The 22,973-nt window shown below is 39.8% G+C and overlaps 4 protein-coding genes, 1 long non-coding RNA gene and 2 other non-coding genes across 7 annotated transcripts; 3 read left to right on the top strand and 4 right to left on the bottom strand.

The window, feature by feature from the left end:
* Positions 1–1,603: 1,603 nt before the first annotated feature.
* On the bottom strand, positions 1,604–2,007 carry LOC132538041 (histone H4). The gene has a single exon (XM_060189257.1). The coding sequence runs from the start codon at positions 1,999–2,001 to the stop codon at positions 1,690–1,692; it is 312 nt and encodes a 103-aa protein (XP_060045240.1). The 5' UTR covers positions 2,002–2,007; the 3' UTR covers positions 1,604–1,689.
* Positions 2,008–3,849: 1,842 nt separating this feature from the next.
* LOC103123912 (histone H3.1) lies at positions 3,850–4,321 on the bottom strand. The gene has a single exon (XM_007534588.2). The coding sequence runs from the start codon at positions 4,304–4,306 to the stop codon at positions 3,896–3,898; it is 411 nt and encodes a 136-aa protein (XP_007534650.1). The 5' UTR covers positions 4,307–4,321; the 3' UTR covers positions 3,850–3,895.
* An 813-nt stretch (positions 4,322–5,134) lies between these two features.
* On the bottom strand, positions 5,135–5,730 carry LOC103123914 (histone H2A type 1-D). The gene has a single exon (XM_007534589.2). The coding sequence runs from the start codon at positions 5,571–5,573 to the stop codon at positions 5,181–5,183; it is 393 nt and encodes a 130-aa protein (XP_007534651.1). The 5' UTR covers positions 5,574–5,730; the 3' UTR covers positions 5,135–5,180.
* Positions 5,731–5,867: 137 nt separating this feature from the next.
* On the top strand, positions 5,868–6,721 carry LOC103123915 (histone H2B type 1-C/E/F/G/I). Its single transcript, XM_007534590.3, has one exon. It carries the CDS (start codon positions 5,883–5,885, stop codon positions 6,261–6,263), a length of 381 nt encoding a protein of 126 aa, XP_007534652.2. The 5' UTR covers positions 5,868–5,882; the 3' UTR covers positions 6,264–6,721.
* Positions 6,722–16,247: 9,526 nt separating this feature from the next.
* Positions 16,248–16,319, bottom strand: TRNAM-CAU (transfer RNA methionine (anticodon CAU)). The gene has a single exon. It is a non-coding gene; the product is annotated as a tRNA-Met (tRNA).
* Positions 16,320–16,954: 635 nt separating this feature from the next.
* Positions 16,955–22,688, top strand: LOC132538267 (uncharacterized). The gene is made up of 2 exons (XR_009549667.1): positions 16,955–18,337; positions 21,253–22,688. It is a non-coding gene; the product is annotated as an uncharacterized LOC132538267 (long non-coding RNA).
* On the top strand, positions 17,140–17,210 carry TRNAG-GCC (transfer RNA glycine (anticodon GCC)). Its single transcript has one exon. It is a non-coding gene; the product is annotated as a tRNA-Gly (tRNA).
* Positions 22,689–22,973: the final 285 nt, after the last annotated feature.

The raw sequence follows: 22,973 nt of genomic DNA, 5'->3' as shown, positions 1-22,973 counted from the left end.
GAAGAAGAAAAAAAAAAAGCCTTAAGATAGACTCCATCAGAACTTCCTTTGACGTACCGTTCTCATGTAGTATAGGGGTCTAGTTAGGTTGTGAATATGAGCGCTTTATCAGGGGAAATTTGTTCCTAGTATCTAATGAAATGTCTAGAGAAGCTTTTAATGCCTACAGTTTAAAAATGGAGGTGAAACAGTCCGAAAAATAATTTAAAAATCAAAATCCACTGACACATTGATAAGGAAAAGAAAACTTTATTTAAAACAAACATTGGCTCAAATCAGCCACCTTCCATTGGGGATGGGGCGGAGTGGGGGGAGTAAAAACACAAATCCTCTTCTTTCCAGTGTTCTTTTTAATAAAGTATTCTTTTCGCGTGCTGGACTCCAGTCTCCACTCAGTCATATGCTAAAAGGTCTATTTGCAAAGTCAGGCCTTCTCAGTGCAGGATATTTAAAAAGTTTTTTTTTTTTTTTTTCCATCAGAGCAGTGCTCAGTTCTGGTTTATAGTGTGTGGGTTAGTTTCAGGCCATGGGTGTTTTGCGTTTAACCATTATGTTATCTATCTCATCCAGAGTTCCTGTTTCGAGTTTCTTTTCAATAGGTGCTTTAATAGCTAACTATTGTTCTTTTTTTTTTTTCAACTTTTAATACTTTTATTGAGTAGAGACAAACCAAGAAAAGAGCAGCATGTAAAGGAATGACACCTGCAGCCCTGCTTCACCACTTGTGAAGCTTCCCTGCTGCCGCTGCCCCCCTCCCCGTCCCCACCGCCACATCATCATCCACAGCTGTAGGCTTGTTTCAGCGACACCGCCTCAGAGCTCCTTCAGCTTGTCAGCCAGGTGGTCAGCAGCTCCTTTAGTGTTACAGCCAGCTCCGCGCAGCTCCACGAAGCTAGAGGCTCTGTAGCAGTGGGGAAACTGCTCCCCCGACCCCAAAGGCACCATCTCGCCACAGGGTCAGAGCTGCACAGCGCTCCAGCAGCCTCCTGTTCCTGCCATGAACAGCTCAGCCAGCAACAGCTCCAAGAGTCTGGCGGGCTCCTGCTCCTGCTCCTGCTCCTGCTCCTGCTCCTGCTCCTGCTCCTGCTCCGGCTGCTGCTTCTGCTCCTGCTCCTCCTCCTGCTGCTCTGGCTCTGGTTGGGCTCCTGACCTGGCTGCTGCCCCTGCTGTGAACTCGACCGGCGGGCTCCTGCTCCTGTGACACAGCCTATGTAGACCACCGCAGGCTCCGGCTCCGGCTCCGTTCTTTTACTTAGGAAGTTGTTAAACTAGTTTTATTGAAATATTAGTCCCAACTCACTTTACCCCACTACGTTCAAGTCGATTTCCCAGTGCTAGAGAAACGAGTGTATACCAAGAGTTTAGTTAGGATGAGTGCATCAACTGTTGTAGCGGGCAAGGTTTAAATTAGTTCACTTGGACACTGCGCTTAATCTAACTAGATATTGTGACCATGTTTAGCAGGCAGGTATGCTTCCTACATTAGTTTTTCTACATTTAGAACACAATTACAAATGCCTTGACCACTACGATAAATGGAAAAATTATGGACAAGTTCGTACCTCCACTAGTGAAAATCATTGCTCCATAATGTTTATAAACTTGGAATCAGCGTCTACAACTCTTCTCAAGATCTTGTGGGTGGCCCTGAAAAGGGCCTTTTTAAATGAGGTTGATACGGCTTTTGATTTAACCGCCGAAGCCATAAAGAGTGCGTCCCTGGCGTTTGAGGGCATAGACCACATCCATGGCGGTGACGGTCTTGCGCTTGGCGTGCTCGGTGTAGGTGACGGCGTCCCGGATCACGTTCTCCAGAAACACCTTCAGCACCCCGCGGGTCTCCTCGTAGATGAGGCCGGAGATGCGCTTCACGCCACCGCGACGAGCCAAGCGGCGAATAGCGGGCTTGGTGATGCCTTGGATGTTGTCGCGCAGTACTTTGCGGTGCCGCTTTGCGCCGCCTTTACCAAGCCCCTTCCCGCCTTTGCCTCGGCCAGACATTATAGCGAAGAGTATAACGTTGTGGTTTGATTGCTGGTGGTTGTATCTTATATAGAGATATATCGGACCTGTTTGGGAACATGGTGGTGTTTGCTTAGTAACTGCCCATTTCTCAAAGCTCCGCCCACATCGTCAGGAAGTCTGAAATGCCTGTTCTTAAACTCCGTCTAAAATGGCGCCAATTTAGAATTCCTCTCTCGCATAGCTGCAATAATTTGATCTTTACAGCCGTAGGAAGACCGTTCTTGTCTGGCCCAATCCTTGCTATACAATCAAGCAGAAAGTCTGGTTTTTTTGTCTGGGTCAATACTTCAAATAAAACCAAACGTCCGCCCCCCCCCCCATTTGCATTCATTTTTACCTGCTGGATTTGAAAATTTAAAAATCTGGATAGAATGTTCCAGATATGAGCGGTGATGCAACCATTTAAGGTATTTGTGAATCTTTTAGAATTATATTTATGGGAATCTGTGCACTCAACCTGAGCCACCACTCTGCTCCATATATATTTTTTGAGACTAGTAGAGAGGCACACATAGTGAAAGTACAGTCAATATTTCTTCAGGGTGGAGGTAGCTTAATAGGTGTGCAGAGAGACACTCATTCCTGAGGCTTTGAAGTCCCAGGTTCAGTCTCCTGCACTACCATAACCTACAGCTGATCTTAGCTGTGGTCAAAATATATAAATAAGTTCAATTTTTTAGTGTGGTGGGGGGCCAGTCTCGAACATGGGTCGCATACATGACAAAGCAGTGTAGAATCGAAATGAACTGTTTCACTGGCATATTTGTGATTCTAAGCAAAAATAGTTTGAAGAAACTTTGCTTGAGAGGTAATTGACTGCAATTAAAACCACCTGATTATAGATATCTTCAAGGTGGGGTCCCTCACCTTTCTCAAATTTTGCTTTCCTTTTGATTATCATTTCAATACTATTTCATTCATCTTTGTAAGACTGTACTTAGGTTTGCTCAAATAGACTTGAAGATTGAGTAGTGAGGGTGGGGGGAAGACAGCATAATGATTATGCAAAGATACTTTCACGCCTGAGGCTTCAGTCCCAAATTCAATCCCCACACACAACCATAGGCCAGAGCTGAGCAGTGCTCCAGTTAAAAAAATAATATTGAGTGGTGATACATCTGGTATAGCGCAGAAGTTACTATACACAAGGACATTTTCACTTTCGTACATGAATTATTTTCAATTTAAAGGAAACCAAGGTCTTCTAGCATCCACAGGAAATTTTACTTTTTTTTTTTTTTGAGATGCACAGAGATGCACTGCTCAGCTCTGGTTTATGGTGGTTTGGGGGATTGAACCTAGAACTTTAGAGCGTCAGGCATGAGTGTTTGCATAACCATGATGCTATCTCCTCCACCAATTTTACCATTCTTAACAAGTTTTGTGGAAATTAGTCAGTTGGGGCGGTCAACATTTAGGAACTTAAGGTTAACTGGCCACAAAAATAAGTCGTACTCTTATAAATTCTAGACTCTGAAGATATGGAAATTCATATATATATATGCAGGGCTGAATGCCTATAGCCTAACAAAAGCAGGGGGGGGGGTGGGACTTACATCATTGCTCAGACTGTTTTACTGTTTCCTGTAATGCTGTGTCTGTGGGCTGGGTATAAAGACTTAGTATGACTTTTATCAGGTCTGATATACTCTTTCAGGGTGAGTCTTGAAAAAAGTCTCATGCTACCTTTGGCCTGGCTAGATATTCCCTTCCATTTCAAAAACACTAGGCTAGTTTCATAACTTGAAAATCCAACTGAAGTGTCCCAGATATCTTTTTTTCAGCGAACCTAGTGTTAACAGCAACAGTCAATGACAATTTAAGTGGCTCTGAAAAGAGCCTTTAGAGATAAAGATATAACTGGCTAAGTTTACGCCCTCTCTCCGCGAATGCGGCGAGCCAGCTGGATGTCCTTGGGCATGATGGTCACACGTTTGGCATGGATGGCACACAGGTTGGTATCCTCGAACAGACCCACCAGATAGGCCTCACAAGCCTCCTGCAGAGCCATCACAGCAGAGCTCTGGAAGCGCAGGTCGGTCTTGAAATCCTGGGCGATCTCCCGCACCAGCCGCTGGAACGGCAGCTTGCGGATAAGCAGCTCGGTGGACTTCTGGTAGCGGCGGATCTCGCGCAGGGCCACGGTCCCAGGCCGGTAGCGGTGAGGCTTTTTCACGCCGCCGGTAGCCGGAGCACTTTTGCGGGCTGCCTTGGTAGCCAGCTGCTTGCGAGGAGCCTTACCACCGGTAGATTTGCGAGCCGTTTGCTTAGTTCGAGCCATGACCAAAGCACTTGCTTTTCAGAAGCAAATTACTGCAGGAACATCGTGGAGTCACCAGGCTTTATACTGATGAGACAATCCCTGATTGGCTGAGTGTTGCACGAGTAATCTGATTGGTTTTTAGTTTAATCTTAATTTGGTTACCGCCATCTCAGAAGCGGTTTTCAGAACTTTTTTTTTCTCCCTTCAAAACAATTCTGTATTATGTATCTCTTTCAACCTAAACTTTTCACCAATGGAAGGGGAATCTGAGCTGGAATTTATAAATGTCTATGCACATGGAATTTTACCAGTATATTATTTACTGTGGAAAAAAAAAAGCACAAAACAGTATGTCCATTAATCTCAGTTGTTTTGCCTCATTACTACCAAGATATTTTAATGCCTGTATCAAAACAGCAGAGGATATTTAAAACTAAGTGGTGTATTTTAACTCTAGGATTTAGCCATCTTTACTTTCTGCTGGGAAATTTGTGTTTATACTGGTTTTCTAATGTTGATTTTGATGCAACAAAAAGGTTAACCGAGCCACTTAATTAAATTCTGTCCTTGGACGGGCTGTTTACAAGTGGGATGGCTTATATCACTGATTTGAGCTTTTTGTAAACATGGGCTTCCAAAAACCACTGTGGATTTCAGTGACTTAATGTAATATTTTAGAAAATCAGAGAACATGGTTACTATCTGGCAAACTGCAAAATGGCGCCTGGCGGGCAGCAAAATAAAAAGCCGTAATTCCACTAACGATAAACCGAGAATTGAGAAATTTCAGGCACATGAACCTGGCTTTGTCTTAAACTTCCAAGTGCTCAGTTCTTTTGTAAGTTGTGGGTGGCTCTGAAAAGAGCCTTTGTTAGGGTTTCCTGTTAAGGTTTTATTTGCCTTTGGCCTTGTGGTGGCTCTCCGTCTTCTTGGGCAGCAGCACAGCTTGGATGTTGGGTAAGACACCACCCTGAGCGATGGTGACTTTCCCCAGCAGCTTGTTGAGTTCCTCGTCGTTGCGGATGGCCAGCTGCAGGTGGCGCGGGATGATGCGGGTCTTCTTGTTGTCGCGGGCCGCGTTGCCCGCCAGCTCCAGGATCTCGGCCGTCAGGTACTCCAGCACCGCCGCCAGGTACACAGGGGCGCCGGCTCCGACGCGCTCCGAGTAGTTGCCCTTGCGGAGCAGGCGGTGCACTCGGCCCACCGGGAACTGCAGGCCGGCCCGGGAGGAGCGGGTCTTGGCTTTGGCGCGAGCCTTGCCTCCTTGCTTGCCTCGTCCGGACATGTCTAGATTCAAAAAGACACGGGCGGAAAAGAAACAGATGAGCTTAGTGACTAAAAGCAAACAGTTTATAGGACCCTGCCGGCGCGAAAAGGAAGCTGTATGATTGGTTCCTACTCGGTTTTCGTTTAAACCAATGGGAGCGCAATGGCGTAAGGACGCTTGTCTTGATTGGGTGGAACTGGAATGTGACGTCTGCAAAAGTAAGTCACCAATTATAGAAGAGCGTTACACTTCCTGATTTGCATAGGCCGTGATATTTAAGAAGGTGTCTCGGGCTCTTTCCTTGTTTATCTCGGTCTGCTGTTCGTCATGCCTGAACCTGCGAAGTCCGCTCCTGCCCCGAAGAAGGGCTCCAAGAAAGCCGTTACCAAGGCGCAGAAGAAGGATGGCAAGAAGCGCAAGCGCAGCCGCAAGGAGAGCTACTCCGTCTACGTCTACAAGGTGCTGAAGCAGGTCCACCCCGACACCGGCATCTCGTCCAAGGCGATGGGCATCATGAACTCCTTCGTGAACGACATCTTCGAGCGCATCGCCGGCGAGGCTTCCCGCCTGGCGCACTACAACAAGCGCTCGACCATCACCTCCAGGGAGATCCAGACTGCCGTGCGCCTGCTGCTGCCTGGAGAGCTGGCCAAGCACGCCGTGTCGGAGGGCACCAAGGCCGTCACCAAGTACACCAGCTCTAAGTGAGCATACCTTCAGATGACTAAATATTTTCACACCCCAAAGGCTCTTCTTAGAGCCATCCATCTTGTCAGAAAATTAGCTGTATTGTATTGTTTAGGTTCTATTGTGAGGTCTGCTAAGAGCTCTCAAAGTAAGCGAAACCAATGTTTAATCAAGATTTGCTGCGAGGAATATCCTCAAGGACTCTGGTGCTGAATACTTAATTTTCAAGCTGGGATTCGAGTCCATGACTAGAAATTCTGCGACTGAAGTATCAAAGAAAGAGAAACAGACCACAAGTGGTATCAAGTGGAGTAAAGGCGTGGACTGCCTAGAAGCATCAAAAGATTGAGATGTTCATGTTACTATTGAAACTTTACCAGTTTTCTTTCCCTCCTGTATAAGTTAGAACCTAACAGTATGTTCAATCAAGCGAGGTAACTGTCAGTTGCTTTATCTAATAAAATTACAGTTAATTTGTATGTATTTTTCCTTTGTAAGCAAAACAAAGCCCCTTGGCTCACACCCCCTTCAGGCTTCAAAACTACATTATTTCCCTCCTTTGTGTGAATTTTTGTCTTGTTCCTGTGACAAGCAATTTTAACATCCCCACCAACCCCCGCGGAGTCATTCATACAACTCAAAAGCATTGTAAAATAAGGTTTGTCTGGCAGGGTTAGATAGCACAATGGTTATGCAAACAGACTCTTGTGCCTGAGGCCCTCTCAAATCCTAGGTTCAATCCCTTGCACCACCATAAGCCAGAGCTGAGCAGTGCTCTGGTTAAAAAGGAAAAAACAATAGGGTTTATCATCCACTTGTCTAAAATGGAGTTACTTCCTGTTCCCCTGTTAAACTTTGGGGATTGGGCCAATCCCACGAAGAAAAGGTACTGAGACGGTTTTTTATCCTGCTCCTGAATTCGTTGGAGCTCTATTAGTTCCCTCCTTTTATTCTTTGTTGTCTTTGAGATTGCCTTTTTTTTTTCCTCCCTCCCCAACCTTAAGCGATATTTGACACAATAATATACAAAGCAGATGTGATAGTACTATTGATTACTCTCTTCTGCCATCTTGTGGTGAGAAATAGACACAAAGATACAACGCGTGTGTTTTCTAGATTATGCCTAAATGCTTCTGATTACTTCATTTTTCTATTTACATCCAGTAAACTGAGGATCCTAGCCTATCTCCCTTTTAATCGTTCAATTTTAGTTTCTCCAAGAACCACTCAGATAGTTTTTTTTTTTTCTTTCCATGTCTTACATTTTTATGGGTGCTATTTCAATATTGTATGACTAAATTGCAATTTCTCCATCACTAGCAGACCAATGTAAAGTTGATAACCTTTCATCAGTCATATTATAAGCCCTGGACTTCCTCTTTCAAAATGGATGACCTCCTTACCACCTGCTACTGTGGGTTGTTGGCTTTTGCCTAGAGATTGAGAAATCAAAAACAGGTGGGGTGATAACTCAGCAGATAGTGCACATACTGTACTACCATAAACAGGGAACTGAGTTGCAGCAAGGGAACCAACTATGAGTACTAAGCACTGAGGAATCTTCACTAACACTTCAGCAGTGCTTCTTCTCTCTGTGTGTTTCCACCCAGGACTGAAAGGGAAAAATCAGTACATATGGGGCAACATATGGATTTACTTCAAGGAAAAGTAAAATATACTTGGAAATGTGTGAGCAGTCCCAATCTAAAAGTGTGTGCCTGCCTTTAAGGAACTTGCTTCTGGGAAAATATATAGGCCCATTTTTCTTTGATTGAAATGAGAGGCTGAGTGAGTGAAGGAGACCACAGTACCAAAGCTTCCTGGATCTCAAATATGGCAAAGTGGCACACTATCCAAATGAGCTATTCCACTAGCTCTAGCTAGCTACATTCTTGAGGGAAACAAAGGAACTGGTTTTGATTGCTCTGTGAGGGCACATGCCAGCAATCTCTATGCAGGCTGGTTCATGGGCTAAGTAAACATGCCCAGAAAAACTTAAGGGACAACAAATTTGTGCTAAGATACAAGAAAAGAGAACTAATTTCCACTAAGTATTTAATGAGAAAAATCAATGCCAGGTACTTGTTTACTAAACTTCTGAGAAGATAGTTTCCCACATGTCTTTGTGTCGTAAAGATGGCACCACTATTTCTTAACGTGTTATGCTGTATTAAAAATTCAGTATTTGGAACTCAACTTGGGTAGTGCGCTGCTTTGCCATGTGAATGACCCACGTTCATCCCAGCCCCCACTGCTTTGAAGGAAGCTTTGGTTCTTGTGGTTTCTTTCATTCTTTCCCTCTCCCTGCCTCTATTTTAGAACAAACAAACAAAAACTTCTATTAAAAGAAAAGGGAAAGGAAATTTTATTAGTTTTTGCAGAGCTGGGGGCCTCATACATCTCACCACTGCGCAGGATCGCTTTTTGTTCAGATAAACACAGAAAGGCTGAGATACCACAACACTTGGGCTTCTTGTGGTGCTATAAACCGATTTCCTTTTGACTGCTCCTGGTGAATTTTTCATTTCTTGATAACTGGGATATATCTTTTGCTTTCCTTACCTAAGGGAACAAAGTCTGACAGAATTTATCCTAGTCAATCCGTCTTTGAACATTATTCTCCATGACACTGTGTACAAATACAACAGTATTTATTCACAGATTCCAACTATTTTCAGGTTGTACACTTAGCTCAAATTGGCCAAAAATTCATTTTGTGTCTATGTTTGTAAACTATAACTTTTCTCACCGAAGTTCTTCATTTTGTTGGGCCCGTGGGATAAGCCCATCACTACTAAGGATTCTTCTCAGGCTGGGTAAATAAAGAGCACATTTAATAACATAGATATGGAGAACTTACAGAGCCCTACATTTTTAAGTAAGTGGAACCCAAAAAAGTGTGATAGGGGCCTGCTACATTAAGGAGAGAGGAGGAGATTTCACATAGGTTGGTGGTATCATATACCAAAACCTTGCATCTAGATCGCTATGCTGCTTTAATTTTTTTCTCACAAAAAGATCATTTCTGAGACTGGAAAAGTAGCTCGCCTGCATAGTATGCCTTCTCTGCAACATGCTTGATCCAGGTTTGAGACTGGCCTCCATTTGTATTGGAGGGAGCATGACTAGTGTCATTCCCTGTCTGTCTATGTCTACTTGAAAAAGTCAATATGAAGCAGTGAAGCCTAAACCAAGACCAAAAAAAAAAAAAAGTAATTTCTGGAGACATCTTTAAATCTAGACATTAAATTCAAAAGATGTAAACTAAATAAAAATGTTTTCAAATTTCATCAATGTTTAGTGTCTTTATTGTTGGAGATTTGTGAAGATTTTAGTGTCCACAACAAATTATTCAGGGTACTCTTTCTGCCATCAGGTTAAACAAAGAGATTTTCCCCCGCCTCCACCACTCAACTTCCTAAATCTTCTGTTGAAAATGATTGTTTCTCATTTGGTAGTAATGGGCAGAGTACAGATCATGCATTCAACTATTGAACAGACATTTAAGACTTTTTTTAATTTAATTTTTTTTTGTCAGTTAAGTACACTGGATAAAGTAGACTAGTTAGAAATGTAATTTAATAGTGGAGTGCATACCTTGCAGTAAGAAAGTCTAGGCTTTATCCCTGGTGCATACATACACACAAGTGCAGAAAAAGAAAAGAAAATCAAATTATTTAATCTCCCTACCAGCAACAAAGTTATGAAAGGTCTTTATTGTGTATTAAATAGTTATATCAGTAGGTTAACCTGTTCTTTTCTAGTCATGCTACCTGTATTATTTTCCTTTACCTATGTTTTTTTGGTTTACTCTCAACCAAGAGGGTCAGTCTCTCCCTCCCTCTGTCACATTTTTTCTTGTTTTTTTAATTTATTTTTCCCTTTTGTTGCCCTTGTTTTATTGTTGTAGCTATTATTGTTGTTGATGTCATCGTTGTTGGATAGGGCAGGGAGAAATGGAGAGAGGAGGGAGAGAGGAAGAGAGAAAGAGAGACCCCTGCAGATCTGCTTCACCGCCTGTGAAGCAACTCCCCTACAGGTGGGGAGCCAGGGCTCAAACTAGGATCCTTACGCCGTCCTTGTGCTTTGTACGCTTAACCGGCTGCACTACCGTCAGACCCCCTCTTGTTTGGTTTTTACTTCTCATTGTCTATTTAAGTCTGAGGAACAGATTCTCAAAATCATCTATCTAGTGGATCAGTGATTTTGTTTAAATTTTATCTCCAAGTATATGGGAGAAACAAGAAAAAAACTAATCATTTTCTTGTTATTTAACAAATAAATATCACAAAGGTAAATATCTTCTTTTAATATTGGTTGGAGGTGAAATTAGGGCCTAGACAATGCACAACACTAATATGACCAAAGAGAGCTCTCCAACCTAATTGCTTATTCATTATTTTTTTTAGAAAGAGGGAAAGACAGACACAGGCAAAGGAGATATACCATAGCAGTCCTTCCATATAGCATGCAGCTCCTTTTGTGTCCACAATGGGATGCTAAGGCTCAAATTTAGGGCCTAGTGCATAGCAAGGCATGTGCTGTCCCTGGTGAGCTTATCTTCTGACCCTCGGAGGTAAATATAAAAGAGAAAATGACAGCACATTATTACTAAGGTAACATATTTTTAAAGAGAACGGAAGCCATTTCAACACTTTAAGAATTTAACTGTTTTTTTGTTTGTTTTTTTTTTCTTTAATCAGAGCACTTGGCTTTGGCTTATGGTGGTATTAGAATTGAGATTAGAATTGGGACCTTTAGTATCTTGGGCATGAAAGTCTTCCTGCATAACCATCGTACTATAGCCCCAGTCCATAAGCGTATCTTTCATAGGTGATAATGACATAACTGCAGTTACTGTTCTAGAAATGCATTTGGTGAAAATTATCAGTGGTCAGGACCATTGTATGGAGATAAGCACCATCTGTTCCTTTGCTGCCGCAGAAAAGACTTATTTCTCCAGCACTAAGAATGAAGTGCTAGAATTTCCATAATTGGAAACTGCCAGAAATACAAAGCAGGCCTGAGACTGTAAAATTAACATGGAGAGGTAAAAGGAGAAAAGAAATTTATCTTTTAAATGAATATACATTTTCACAGTAAGTGGCCAAAAACTTGAAAGTGAATAAAGGGGATTCCAAGTAGTGTTATATGACAGAACCTCCAGGATTTTCTGATGTATGGAGTTTGCATCTTAAATTGCTTTTGGATGACCAGGCTACTTGAAAATGAAGTCAGGTTAGAATTTTTAAGTTAAAAAACTTAAATTGTAAAGATTAAATACCTAGAGTGTGAGTGTGGATTTTAATGGGGGAAGAAGTGTAGGAGGGTAGTAGGTAGGTCTCAGTCCCCTTTTCCTCCTTTACCTCAGCAGGCCTCTATAGGAAATTCAGAAGTTTGGGATGTGTGAATTTATTACTTTTTAAAATATTTAATTAATTTGTTATTTATTGCCTAGAGACAGATAACAAGAAATTGATAGGGAAGAGGAAGACAGAGCGGGTAAGACAGCTGCAGCAATGCTGCACTACTCATGAAGTTTCCCCCAGGTATTTGAGGAAGAGTTTGGAAATTTCTATAGTTGGCAATCAGACTTATAAAGAACAGAAATTGGGGGTCTACTAGGGAAAGAGACAGGCTGGGAGTACGGATCGACTTACCAACACCCATGTCCAGTGGGGAAGCAATTACAGAAGGCAGACCTTCTACCTTCTGCACCCCATAATGATCCTGGTCCATATTCCCAAAGGGATAAAGAATAGAAATGCTTCCAATGGAGGGGATGGGATGCAGAACTCTGGTGGTGGGAATTGTGTATAATTGTACCCCTCTTGTCCTACATTCTTGTCAATCATTATTAATTCAATTTAAAAAAATTGGGGGTGTCTTACCCAGAATTGCAGTTATCATAAGAAATAGCCTTTGTATAGGCAAAACCCGTGTAGTAGTGTTACAAAAACTGTTATGGCAGAAACATTTACCTTCAACAGAGATTCAAGAGACATTCCAGGAATGTGTGGAAAATGCAGTGTATTAATGTTAACAGGCCATAGAAAGAGCTCATGCTCTTAAAGAATTCTGGGCCCCAAAGGAAAGGTAGAGTTTTATATAGGGGCCTGCAGGACTGAGAGCAGAAAGAGTCCTCACAGAAGTGGATGTGGCAAGGTTAGTGGGGTGGGAATCTTCAACCCATTGCTCAGGGTCTGGTTGTCTTAGTTACTGTTATCTTGTCCTGCATAGATGTGCCTGGGAGGTTAGTCTCAAGATTTACTGGAACATCACTTTAAGGGAGCTGGGGGTATTGTGGCATTCAGTAGCTGCCTTGTGTGTTGGGCTGAGCTTCACTGACGGGAGACAGACGACCAGGGACTCATGGTAGAGCTGTACGCAGTATCTCTTTATTCATGCAGGACGCAGAGCAATCTATACCAAGCTAGACTAAACTAACAACTAACTAAAATGAATAATGTTGTCTTTATATATACTTCCCAAATAGGGTGTGAACAGGATGTGATGCAGAGAGGGTGGAGAGAAAAGTGACTGGTGAAAATCAGGGTGTGACAAGAAGAGGATCAGGGTGTGACAAGGAGAGGGGGTGGAGCAGGTGAGAATTCTACCACTAAACCACCAATGCCCTGGAGGGAAGGTGGTGCTTGTTAACAGCGGTTATGTAAATAGAATGAAGTGGTTATGTAAATAGAATAGTGTTAAGCAGGGGGGATTTAAACCAAATGAAACAGAAGGGGTTTTTAAAAGCATACCAACACTTGTGGATGGGAAATATTTAGAAGTTATGATCTATAAGGATAAGATATACCATACTGATGGAGGAAACCTTCCTCAATGCCTTGTGTTATCTGCTCAGATGAATCTGGAATTCCTCTTCTGTACAATAGGGCTTCCTATAGGAGTTTGGTTAATTGACTCTTTCGTTGCCTTGTCATTCTCTCCTTTTTCTTTTTCTTTTTTTAAAATTTATTTCTTTATTGGGGAATTAATGTTTTACATTCAACAGTAAATACAATAGTTTGTACATGCATAACATTCCCCAGTTTACCATTTAACAATACAACCCCCACTATGTCATCTATCATCCTTCATGGACCTGTATTCTCCCCACCCACCCACCCCAGAGTCTTTTACTTTGGTGAGATATGCCAAATTACATTTCAGGTTCTACTTGTTCCTTTTTCTTTTCTATGACAGTAGAGCAAATATTTAAGAGCATCAGGTCTTCATGGTGTGAATCCCCCACTCATTGTGTGAGCCCTCTCTTTGATACCCAACACCTCTTTCTCATTTATATACATTTATTTATTTTTATTGATTTAATAATGATCAACAAGACCATATGACGAGAGGTATAATTACACACAATTCCCACCAGCAGAATTCTGCATCCCATCCCATCCCATCCCCTGGAAGCTATCCTGGGAGTATGGACCCAGGATCATTATGGGGTACAGAAGGTGGTTTCTGTAATTGCTTCCCTGCTGGATATGGGTGTTGGCAGGTCGATCCATACTCTCAGCCTGTTTCTATCTTTCCATAGTGGGCCAGAGCTCTGAAGAGTTAGAGTTCCAGGGTACATTAGTGAGGTCATCTGCACAGGGAAGTCAGCTTGGTGTTATGGTATCATTTGTGACTTGGTGGCTGAAAAGCATTAAGATATAAAGCAGAACAAATTGTTGATAATCACGAACCTAGAAGTAAGAATATAGCAGATGAGATTTGGGGTATTTTGGCAAAAGCTAGGAAGACTATCTTAGTTATATTCCAAAGGGCCCGTGACTTTACTAATTTTTGCCTGTGCTCAACAACTAACCTGCAGGTAGGTTAAAGGTATTATCCAGGGAGATGGTGTCAGAGTTGGAAATAGAACTGGAAAGCTGGATCAGGGAAGAGAGTAGCTCCCAAATATGGGCAAAGTATATAAACACCATTAACTGTACTGTAAACCCCATCGATCTGATCTGGGGCCCATACTCAGCATAGGAGCCTGTGTAGCCTTTACATCCTTGTATGTCTGAACTCACATTTCGTGGTGATAGAAATATTTTAGGCTGCATTCCTTTTAGGAGCCATCTTCCTCAAACAACCTCCCTTTGGAGAGTGGGGCAGTACCTACTATTATTGTTTCACTTTGAAAGCAAGGTCCTGTAGAGGCAAGCTCTTTGTATATATAAGGGAGGAACAAAAATTCCCCCTTTGAGATCACACTCTCTTTGATTTTAAAAATAACTCTATTGAAAGGTTGGGGAGATAGCACAATAGCTATGCAAAAAGATTTTCATGCCCAAGGCACCAAAAGTTCTAGATTAAAAACCAGAGCTGAACACTTCTTCTAGCATTTTGAGGGAAAAATTGGATATTTAGTAACAAAAAAGAAAACACTTTAATGATGAAATTTCCAAACTTTTTGCAAGGTTGATAAAGATGTTGTCTCCATTTTGGAATCACTGAAAACCAAATATTTACAGTCCTTAGGCTTTCCATTATAGACATCTGTGTAAGCATTAAGTATGCTTATAGATATGGTTATAGGTTAATATACAGAAACACCAGTAATGTCAACATTGTTTTGTAAAGGAAAATTTTTCATGTTTTGACAAAGCAAACTGATATTTATGAGTGAATATTAACACTTTAAAAAAAAATAATTATGTCATTTTTCAATATGAGGTATTCCCAAACATTTAACAAGTTATTAAAAAAATGAAATGGGAGAAATGTGTATCACATTCATGATAGAAGTGGCCTCAATTACTTGTCCTTAAATGAGACTATTGAAATTGTTTTATTTTCTTCAAATTCACAAGTAGAAGTGAATACACCACAATTCAGTTTTATGTAGTAACTTTTGCACTCTTCTACATATATATTTTTTAAGTGAAAAAAAGATGAGGCATAATGCTGGTGTCAAATACAGATGTTTAATGTACTAGAAACTGCAGGCTTTTTTTCTTTTTTTTTTTTTACTTTATTTATTTGCTAGAACAGAGGAAAATTTAGAGGGTACGGGTGGAGAGGAAGAGAGATTGCTTGCAAGTGGGGACCAGGGCCTTAAGCACTGTAATATGTGCACTTAACCAGGTGCACCACTGCCCACCCCTGCTTTTTTTTTTTTTTTTTTTTTTTAACCAGAGCACTGTTCAGCTCTGGTTTATGGAGGTGTGAGGGATATAACCTGGGACTTTGGAGCCTCAGGCATGAGAATCTGTTTGCATAACCATTATGCTATCTGCGCTCCGCCCCACCCCTGCTTTTTTATTTTTTTAATGTATTTAATAACTTGCAAAAGAGAGGAGAAAACCAGAGCATCACTCTGGCATATGCCATGCCAGGGATCTAACTCAGGACCTCATACTTTTGTGTCCATCATCTTATCTACTGCCTAGAGACCATAGGATTCTCTGAAATGTTAATTTCTACATTCTTCCAGCTTGACTTATTGACCATGTAGCAAGAAGTCGTGGTTTTCCATACAAACCACCCGTAAAACGTGCCAAGTCTTGTTCTAAATACCACAGCAAATACATAGCTGGACAGACAAAAATCTGTTTTTTTGTGGATGTACTCACTTGTGGCTAAAAGGGAAAGATAATATTAAAGAAATAAGCAAGAAACACTATAAACTCTGTGATAAACGCTAAGGAGGAAAATAGGGCAACCGAGAGATACTACCTGGAGAGTTGTTATTTTAGGTAATCCTAATATCTTTTAATTGAAGTTCACAAACTGAAAATATTAATTCTATATTAGATGGTTCTTTCATATCTTCATTCTCATTTACAGTCAAGTAGTAAAGAGAAAACTTTCAGTTGATAGGTTTAACATTCTTTGCCTGAAATGGAATAGACATTTAACTAGAAAATTTCGATTCTTGAATTATTTCCACTAAAAAACAAAAAAACCTTGGTGTGAGACATTCCCGCTTTCATTAGTTATAGGAGGAAGAAAAAAAAAAAAAAAACAAAACAAAACTTCCAGTTTCTAAAAAACAACTAGCAGAGGATGGTTTCGATCCATCGACCTCTGGGTTATGGGCCCAGCACGCTTCCGCTGCGCCACTCTGCTGTTCACGAACCACGGGCTTGAAAAGACACTTTTTAGTATGACTTTCATTTCTTATTTCCCTTTAAAGGCGACTGTATGTTTAAACTGTAAAAGTACTTTTTGAAAAGTTTTAACAGGTTTCATTTATGCTTCAAAGGGAAGAATACATTCGATCATACCAGAGTATAGTAACTTCAAATATCTAGACTCAACGTAGCCCACATGTCACCATGGTAACCGAAACAACAAAGTGGCTGGCTTTTCTTTGCGGTGACCAGCGGAGAACAACGACGGACTGGGTTCTCGTTTATCCTTTCCTTTCCCTCTCTTTCTGCTTTTATTATTTCTTAATTCTTGTTCTCGTCCTTCCTCTTCTCGCAATATTCGTCTCCTCCCTTTTTGCTTTCTTCCCGACTCCGTCCCTTTTTTCCTCACTCCTTCCCTCCTAGCTCTCCTCTCCCCGGGGTGTATCTAAACACAAAGGCTCTCAAGCTAATCTCCTCTCAAAACACTTCTTACGAGTCTAGAAACTCTGGGCGCTTTAAAAAGTCCGGCAGGAGCGGCAGGAACGCAACCGAGGCTGGATCCGCGTCCTGGGCTGGAGTTTCAAGTATCATCCGGATAAACCTTCCGCCCTGGGACCGGACCAGCTTCCTGTGTCGTTCCGGATCTCTCTGATCTTGAAGACTGAGGATACTGAGAAAAAAAAAAAAGGAGGAAGAAAGAAAGTCAGGAGACTGTAATAAAAACGAAAAGCTAGGATATCTTGAAAAAGAAAGATGGAGTTAAAACGGACGAGAATAGTTATTTCTGGCATTAGAAACACTAGGCTAGCACTGCGGCATTGGTGGTTCAGTGGTAGAATTCTCGCCTGCCACGCGGGAGGCCCGGGTTCGATTCCCGGCCAATGCAGAAGTGAGCTTTCCTTTAACTTTCACAGTATAAACGCAAATATTCCCTTTTATGCATAGAATATCTTTTACATTTGGCTTGTGATCTACTACGAAAATCAGTTAACTGTGAGTGTGAAAAAGAGGTGTCACTGCCTATATATATTTGATATAAACAAGTACCCTGTTTATATTTGTGAGGGGGAAGAAATAGACTCCATGACCAAGTGTCTTAATAGGGTACTCGTAACTTGACAAGGAAAAACAATCTAAAGTTGAGTGTGGGGAGCAAAGTGACAGCCAGTCAGAATGTCTGGAAAAAAGTGGCGTGGGATGTACTCCTCTTGCTTGTTTGAGGTTCTGGGTTTGATACCCCACATACATTCCTTCTTAAGAAGGCTAGGAGATAGTACCAACACCAAATGGGCTGGATAAAACCTGGGTCAGAAATGGTGCTAATTCAGTGCATCAAGGCAAGAAGAATTTTTTTCCAGCTCAAGTTTAGAACAAGCTCCTATGCTCCACTCCATCCACCTTCCCTTGATCCATCATATCCTGGCTTGCCCCAGAAGTTGAATCTCCTGCCCTGACAGTTGTGACAACGACTATCTGGACCGTTAAGTTTTCTAGAATGATCGTTGGACCTTAGAACCTCCATTCTTCTGAAGTTGGATTTGGATGGAGAGGAGCTGTTACAGAGTCAAACAAAATTGCATGTGAGTCCTCTGGAGTGAACCTGAAAGACATTGACCCTGGGGTCTCATCTGAATTTTGGGTTCCCAATTCTTGGGAGCAAGTGACTGAACTAATCTTAGGACTGTCAGAGAAAAGAAGGAAGCAAAGTAGGATTTAAGGTCTAATCACATTTATCTAGCAACTTCTTGGGAAGAAGGCTTCCAGGGGTGAATGAGCCCTCATTTCTGTTTAACAGGTAATGAATGGATATTGAAAGGCTGAGGAAGAATGTTAATTGATAAAACTAGATTATCTGAGAATTTCATTCCCAGTAGTTATTTCTCAAAGTATCTCTAAAGACTTTCCAATGTAAGAATCACTGTCCAAACTTTCAGTTGAGGAAGATGAGCATTCAAGTCAGCTAACTCAAGTGACAATGAAGTCAGGACTTGGTTATGGAATTATCTATACCTTGTAAGTAGAAAATATATGTAATTACAGTCCAACTCCAAGATATCCAAAGCCCAATATGACACACATGAATGATGAGGATAAAATAGTTACCAAAAATTTTTATTAGTGATTTAATATTGATTAAAAAATTATAACAGGGATCTAATTCCCACTTACCAGAGTTCTGTGCCCCATTCCCTCCACTGGAAAGTAGTTTTCCCAAGGTCATAGCTAATAGTTGCAGTTTTTTAAGTAAGTTAAAATAACAAGGGGGGAAAGACTGCTGGTGCGTGGTGGTTAAGGTGTCAATGCAGCATTTGTTTTTTTCACATTTAAATTTATTTTGTGTAATGCAACATTTTAATAGGTTGGGATACTCACAGATAAGTGAATTGGGAGGATGAAGTCATTACAAAGAAGGTAAAATTAATCTGTGGGACATTTGAAAATTTGCAGGAAAATGTGTTTGTAGTGGTTTTATTTGTATTTAGTGTTAATAGGATCTGAGTGTGCATTCCATTTTAAACCAAAGGATATGTCACTACAGTTCAAACAGCACTTTTTTTTTGTAATTATAGAACTTCTTTTGCAGTAGGTTTCACAGTGAATATATTGGCTAGATAAAAACTTTATAAAGTAAATGCTATTGCTTATACGGTTTTTATTATTTAGAACATTTAATAATGTGAGAACCTTTGTTTATATACTTTATACTTTTCCACTTTTTGTTTTATTTATTATGTAACGCATGGCTACTATATAAAATTGTCTCTTAAAAAGGTGATAGTCACTGGAAATTCATCATCCAGGTAAAACTGTTACTAAATTAACTTAGGCATTATCTTTCTAGACCTTTCTGTGCATCCTTATATGCAAAGTTCATTGGTAATCTCTTTGAAATGTGATCCTCCTGACATAACCTCCTCCCATTTTCCAGATGACATTAATTAATTAGCTAATTAATTACTAATGTTAGTTCACTTAATTTAGGTCCTAGGTTTCTACAATGGTTATTCAAAGGACACTACTATGAGAAGATATAATTGTAGGCAAAGAAATAAGTGCTGGAGAGGTTGAGTAATTTCCACAAGTCAGTTTAGTAGAGTCAGTACTGGGATTGGAATGAATGTCTCTGTTTCTACAAAATCTTAAACAATCTACTTACTTTCAAGTTATTTTGATTTTAGAAATTATGGAAAATACAGAGGTATACAAGCAAATAAAGTACAAATCTAATGTAATCTTACTACAGAGACAGTCACTGATTTTTTTTTTTTTAGTTATAGCTTTCTTTTCATTGTACATGCTAATGTAAAAGTGTTTATTTTTTTTTTTACAACTTCCCCCAACTATACACACTTAAAAAGAAAAAAATATATATTTATTTAGGATGGAGATGGAGAAATTGAGAGGGAAGGGGGAGATAAGGAGGGAGACACCAGCACTGCTTCACTGCTTTCCCCTGGCAGGTGAAGACTGGAACTTAAATGCCAGTCCTGGTACACTGTAATATGCATACTCCAATGGGTGTGCCAACCCAGCCAAAAGGAAAATATTATATTGGCACACTATGAGAAAATAATTAGAAAATATACATAAGTTGGCAGTTTTTTCTTAAAGTTAAAATTTTAAATTCATTGTAAAAGTCAGGTTGGACTGAACAGAAATTGGTGTATTGCACCAAAGTAAAAGACTCTGGGGTGGGTTGGGGTGGAGAATACAGCTCCTTCAGAGGATCTAGTGGGGGTTGTATTGTTATATGGAAAACTGAGAAATGTTATGCATGTACAAAATATTATATTTATATTATATTATATTTATATTTTAAACTATTTATATGTTTTACATACTGTCGAATGTAAAACATTAATTCCCCAATAAAGAAATTAAAAAAAAAAAAGTCGGGTTGGATATGTTATTTTTGAAAACAAAGTATTACACATTGGGTCATAGAAACTCTTAGAATTTGAATGAAAAGAAAGAACTTTAAAAATTAAAGAAGTTGACATAGTATTATTATTAAATAAATATTTATTTTATTCCCTTTTGTTGCCCTTGTTGTTTTATTGTTGTAGTTATTATTGTTGTTGTCATTGTTGGATAGGACAGAGAGAAATGGAGAGAGGAGGGGAAGACAGAGAGGAGGAGAGAAAGATAGACACCTGCAGACCTGCTTCACCGCCTGTGAAGCAACTCCCCTGCAGGTGGGGAGCCGGTGAGCTGGGGTTCGAACCGGGATCCTTATGCCGGTCCTTGTGCTTTGCGCCACCTGCGCTTAAACTGCTGCGCTACAGCCCGACTCCCGACATAGTATTATTCTAAAGCCAGGAATAAAAGTTAAATATTCCTTTCTGATTATTACATTTGTTCTGCTTATTATTGCCCTATTTATTTTAAACTATAAGCATTTTTTTTTTTTTTTACTAAATTAGTCCTTTCAAGTCCTAATTGATAATTTTATGGCCTACAAGTAGATAATATATTTTTAAATTATCTACTTATTTTCCCTTTTGTTGCCCTTATTTTTTATTGTTGTTGTAGTTATTGATATAATCGTTGTTGGATAGAACAGAGAGAAATGGAGAGAGGAGGGAAAGACAGAGAGGGGGAGAGAAAGACAGACACCTGCAGACCTCCGCTTCACTGTCTGTGAGGTGACTCCCCTGCAGGTGCCAGGGGTTCGAACCAGTAGATAATATTTTATAACTCTCTAGGTCACTTTGGGCCTATTCACTATTTAGTAGCCAATACTGTGCTATACTAATTCTTGGGCCACAGAATGGTGTGACCTAGTATTTGTAGTTTTTTAAGTATATTACATACATAATTAGTTATTTAATTATTGATATAATTTATATGTAATATACATTATATAATTCATTCTTTAATATATAAAAACACCTTTACCTTTCCAAATAATCTTTTTTTTTTTTCAGATTTAAATCTAGATGTCAAACTTAATCTCCAAACTACAATTTATATTCTGAGTTTAAAGCTTAATGTCTTGGATCCTCTATAAATAGTACAGAAAGGACAGGACCACCAACTCCACAAGAACCTGCCCATAGAATCAACAGCATGCATCATTAGAATTGCTCAAGCAAATTCAAGAGAGGATTTATGGACAGCCTGCTGAGTTAAAACAAGCCTACAGTTCTGCTAAGATGGATCTTGTGTTGCATCAAGATTTTAGTTTCCCGTAACAGGACCTCAAATAGTGGATTTGAATTTTTCTTACACTGAATCTTTTCAACAAACCACGGTACTAATGATTACCAGCAGACAGAATATACACACTGTACACTGAATATATCTGCCAAATCAGGTATGGTGTTATGTGACTCTCGAGTTTAGAAAGAAAACTTATACCTAAATAAGAAGAAATATTCACAGTGGACCGTGCACTGGATTGGAAGTTTTATTATCTTTGGATTTTACTTTAACCTTGTTACTTTTTATACAAATGTCTTAACTCCTCTGTGACTCAACTTTATGTAACAGTTTCTTCCAGCTTGTGTTCTGTGAGTCTTTCAGATTACTCAAAGCATTCTGAATCATGCTGGACACTTGTCAGGCTTTTAAAAAAAATGTCTGTAGGCTGAAAGTTGTGAAAGTTTTGAAATATTATTTGATGAGACAGACTGATCTTTAAATTTAACTGTAATGATATCTCGATATATTTAATTTAGATGGACTTAATGACCCTAGGAACTAGATTATTTTACTCTAATAGAGAAAAAGTGGAGCTATAACTAACTTTTTCCAGATATAAATTATCTCAATATTTTATGAGATATTGATTATCTGTGAATATTGTCATTGTGTGACAAATAATATGATGATGAAAATTATAATTTATCTCTTTTTAAAGTAGTAATTCCTAATCTACTAAAGAAATTACATTATCTTGTTTGATCTTCACAACAATCCTGTGAAGTAGGTACTATTTTTATCTTTTCCTTCCTAAAAAAGAAGCGGAGGCATCTGAGGCCTGGAGTTGATAGGTTCAACCCCCACCATCAGTATAAGCCTGAGTTGAGCAGGATTCTGGTAAACAAACAATAAAGCAAAGAAACAGAAAATAAAGAAAAAAAAAAAAAAGAAGAAACAGAGGCACCAAGGGGTAAATGAGTTGCTTAATAACACAAAAATGGGTCTAGATTCAAACCTAAAGCCTGGATTATAAAAATATTTCCACTTCCACTGTGGGTTGTTGAGATGTATTAATTTATATCTCTTATTGCAGATGTTCTAAATGTATTTTCAGGTCTTATAGGCTATCTTTATTTTTTCCTAAAAGGTGATAGAAATGGTTATATTTGCTCTCTATTTGAGCAAATCCTTCTAATGAATGAAATATTTTAATTAATTACTCCACTGGAATGAAAATAATTACTACCTCATATTTTCTGCAAACTTTGTCAGTATTCTTTTGAAATATTTATTTCTATAATTTTTAAATGATTCTCTTGAATCACTACTACTTGTTTTATTATTTTTACTTAATAGACAGAAATTGAAAGGGGAATGGGAGATCGAGAGGGAGAGACACTTGCAGCACTGTTTCACTGAGTGTGAAGTTTCCTCACTGTAGGGGGGGGATGGGGTTACCAAGTTCTTTCACATGGTGACATGTGTGCTCAACCAGATGTGCCAC

Source organism: Erinaceus europaeus, chromosome 4, assembly GCF_950295315.1.
Source record: "Erinaceus europaeus chromosome 4, mEriEur2.1, whole genome shotgun sequence".
Classification (NCBI taxonomy): Eukaryota; Metazoa; Chordata; class Mammalia; order Eulipotyphla; family Erinaceidae; genus Erinaceus; species Erinaceus europaeus.
The sequence above is the reverse complement of the archived record's forward strand: the minus strand, read 5'-3'. Positions and strand labels throughout refer to the sequence as shown.

What these genes read in the sequence shown, in the direction of transcription:
- LOC132538041 (XM_060189257.1), bottom strand. Translation starts at nt 2,001, where the DNA reads ATGTCTGGCCGAGGCAAAGGCGGGAAGGGGCTTGGTAAAGGCGGCGCA.
- LOC103123912 (XM_007534588.2), bottom strand. Translation starts at nt 4,306, where the DNA reads ATGGCTCGAACTAAGCAAACGGCTCGCAAATCTACCGGTGGTAAGGCT.
- LOC103123914 (XM_007534589.2), bottom strand. Translation starts at nt 5,573, where the DNA reads ATGTCCGGACGAGGCAAGCAAGGAGGCAAGGCTCGCGCCAAAGCCAAG.
- LOC103123915 (XM_007534590.3), top strand. Translation starts at nt 5,883, where the DNA reads ATGCCTGAACCTGCGAAGTCCGCTCCTGCCCCGAAGAAGGGCTCCAAG.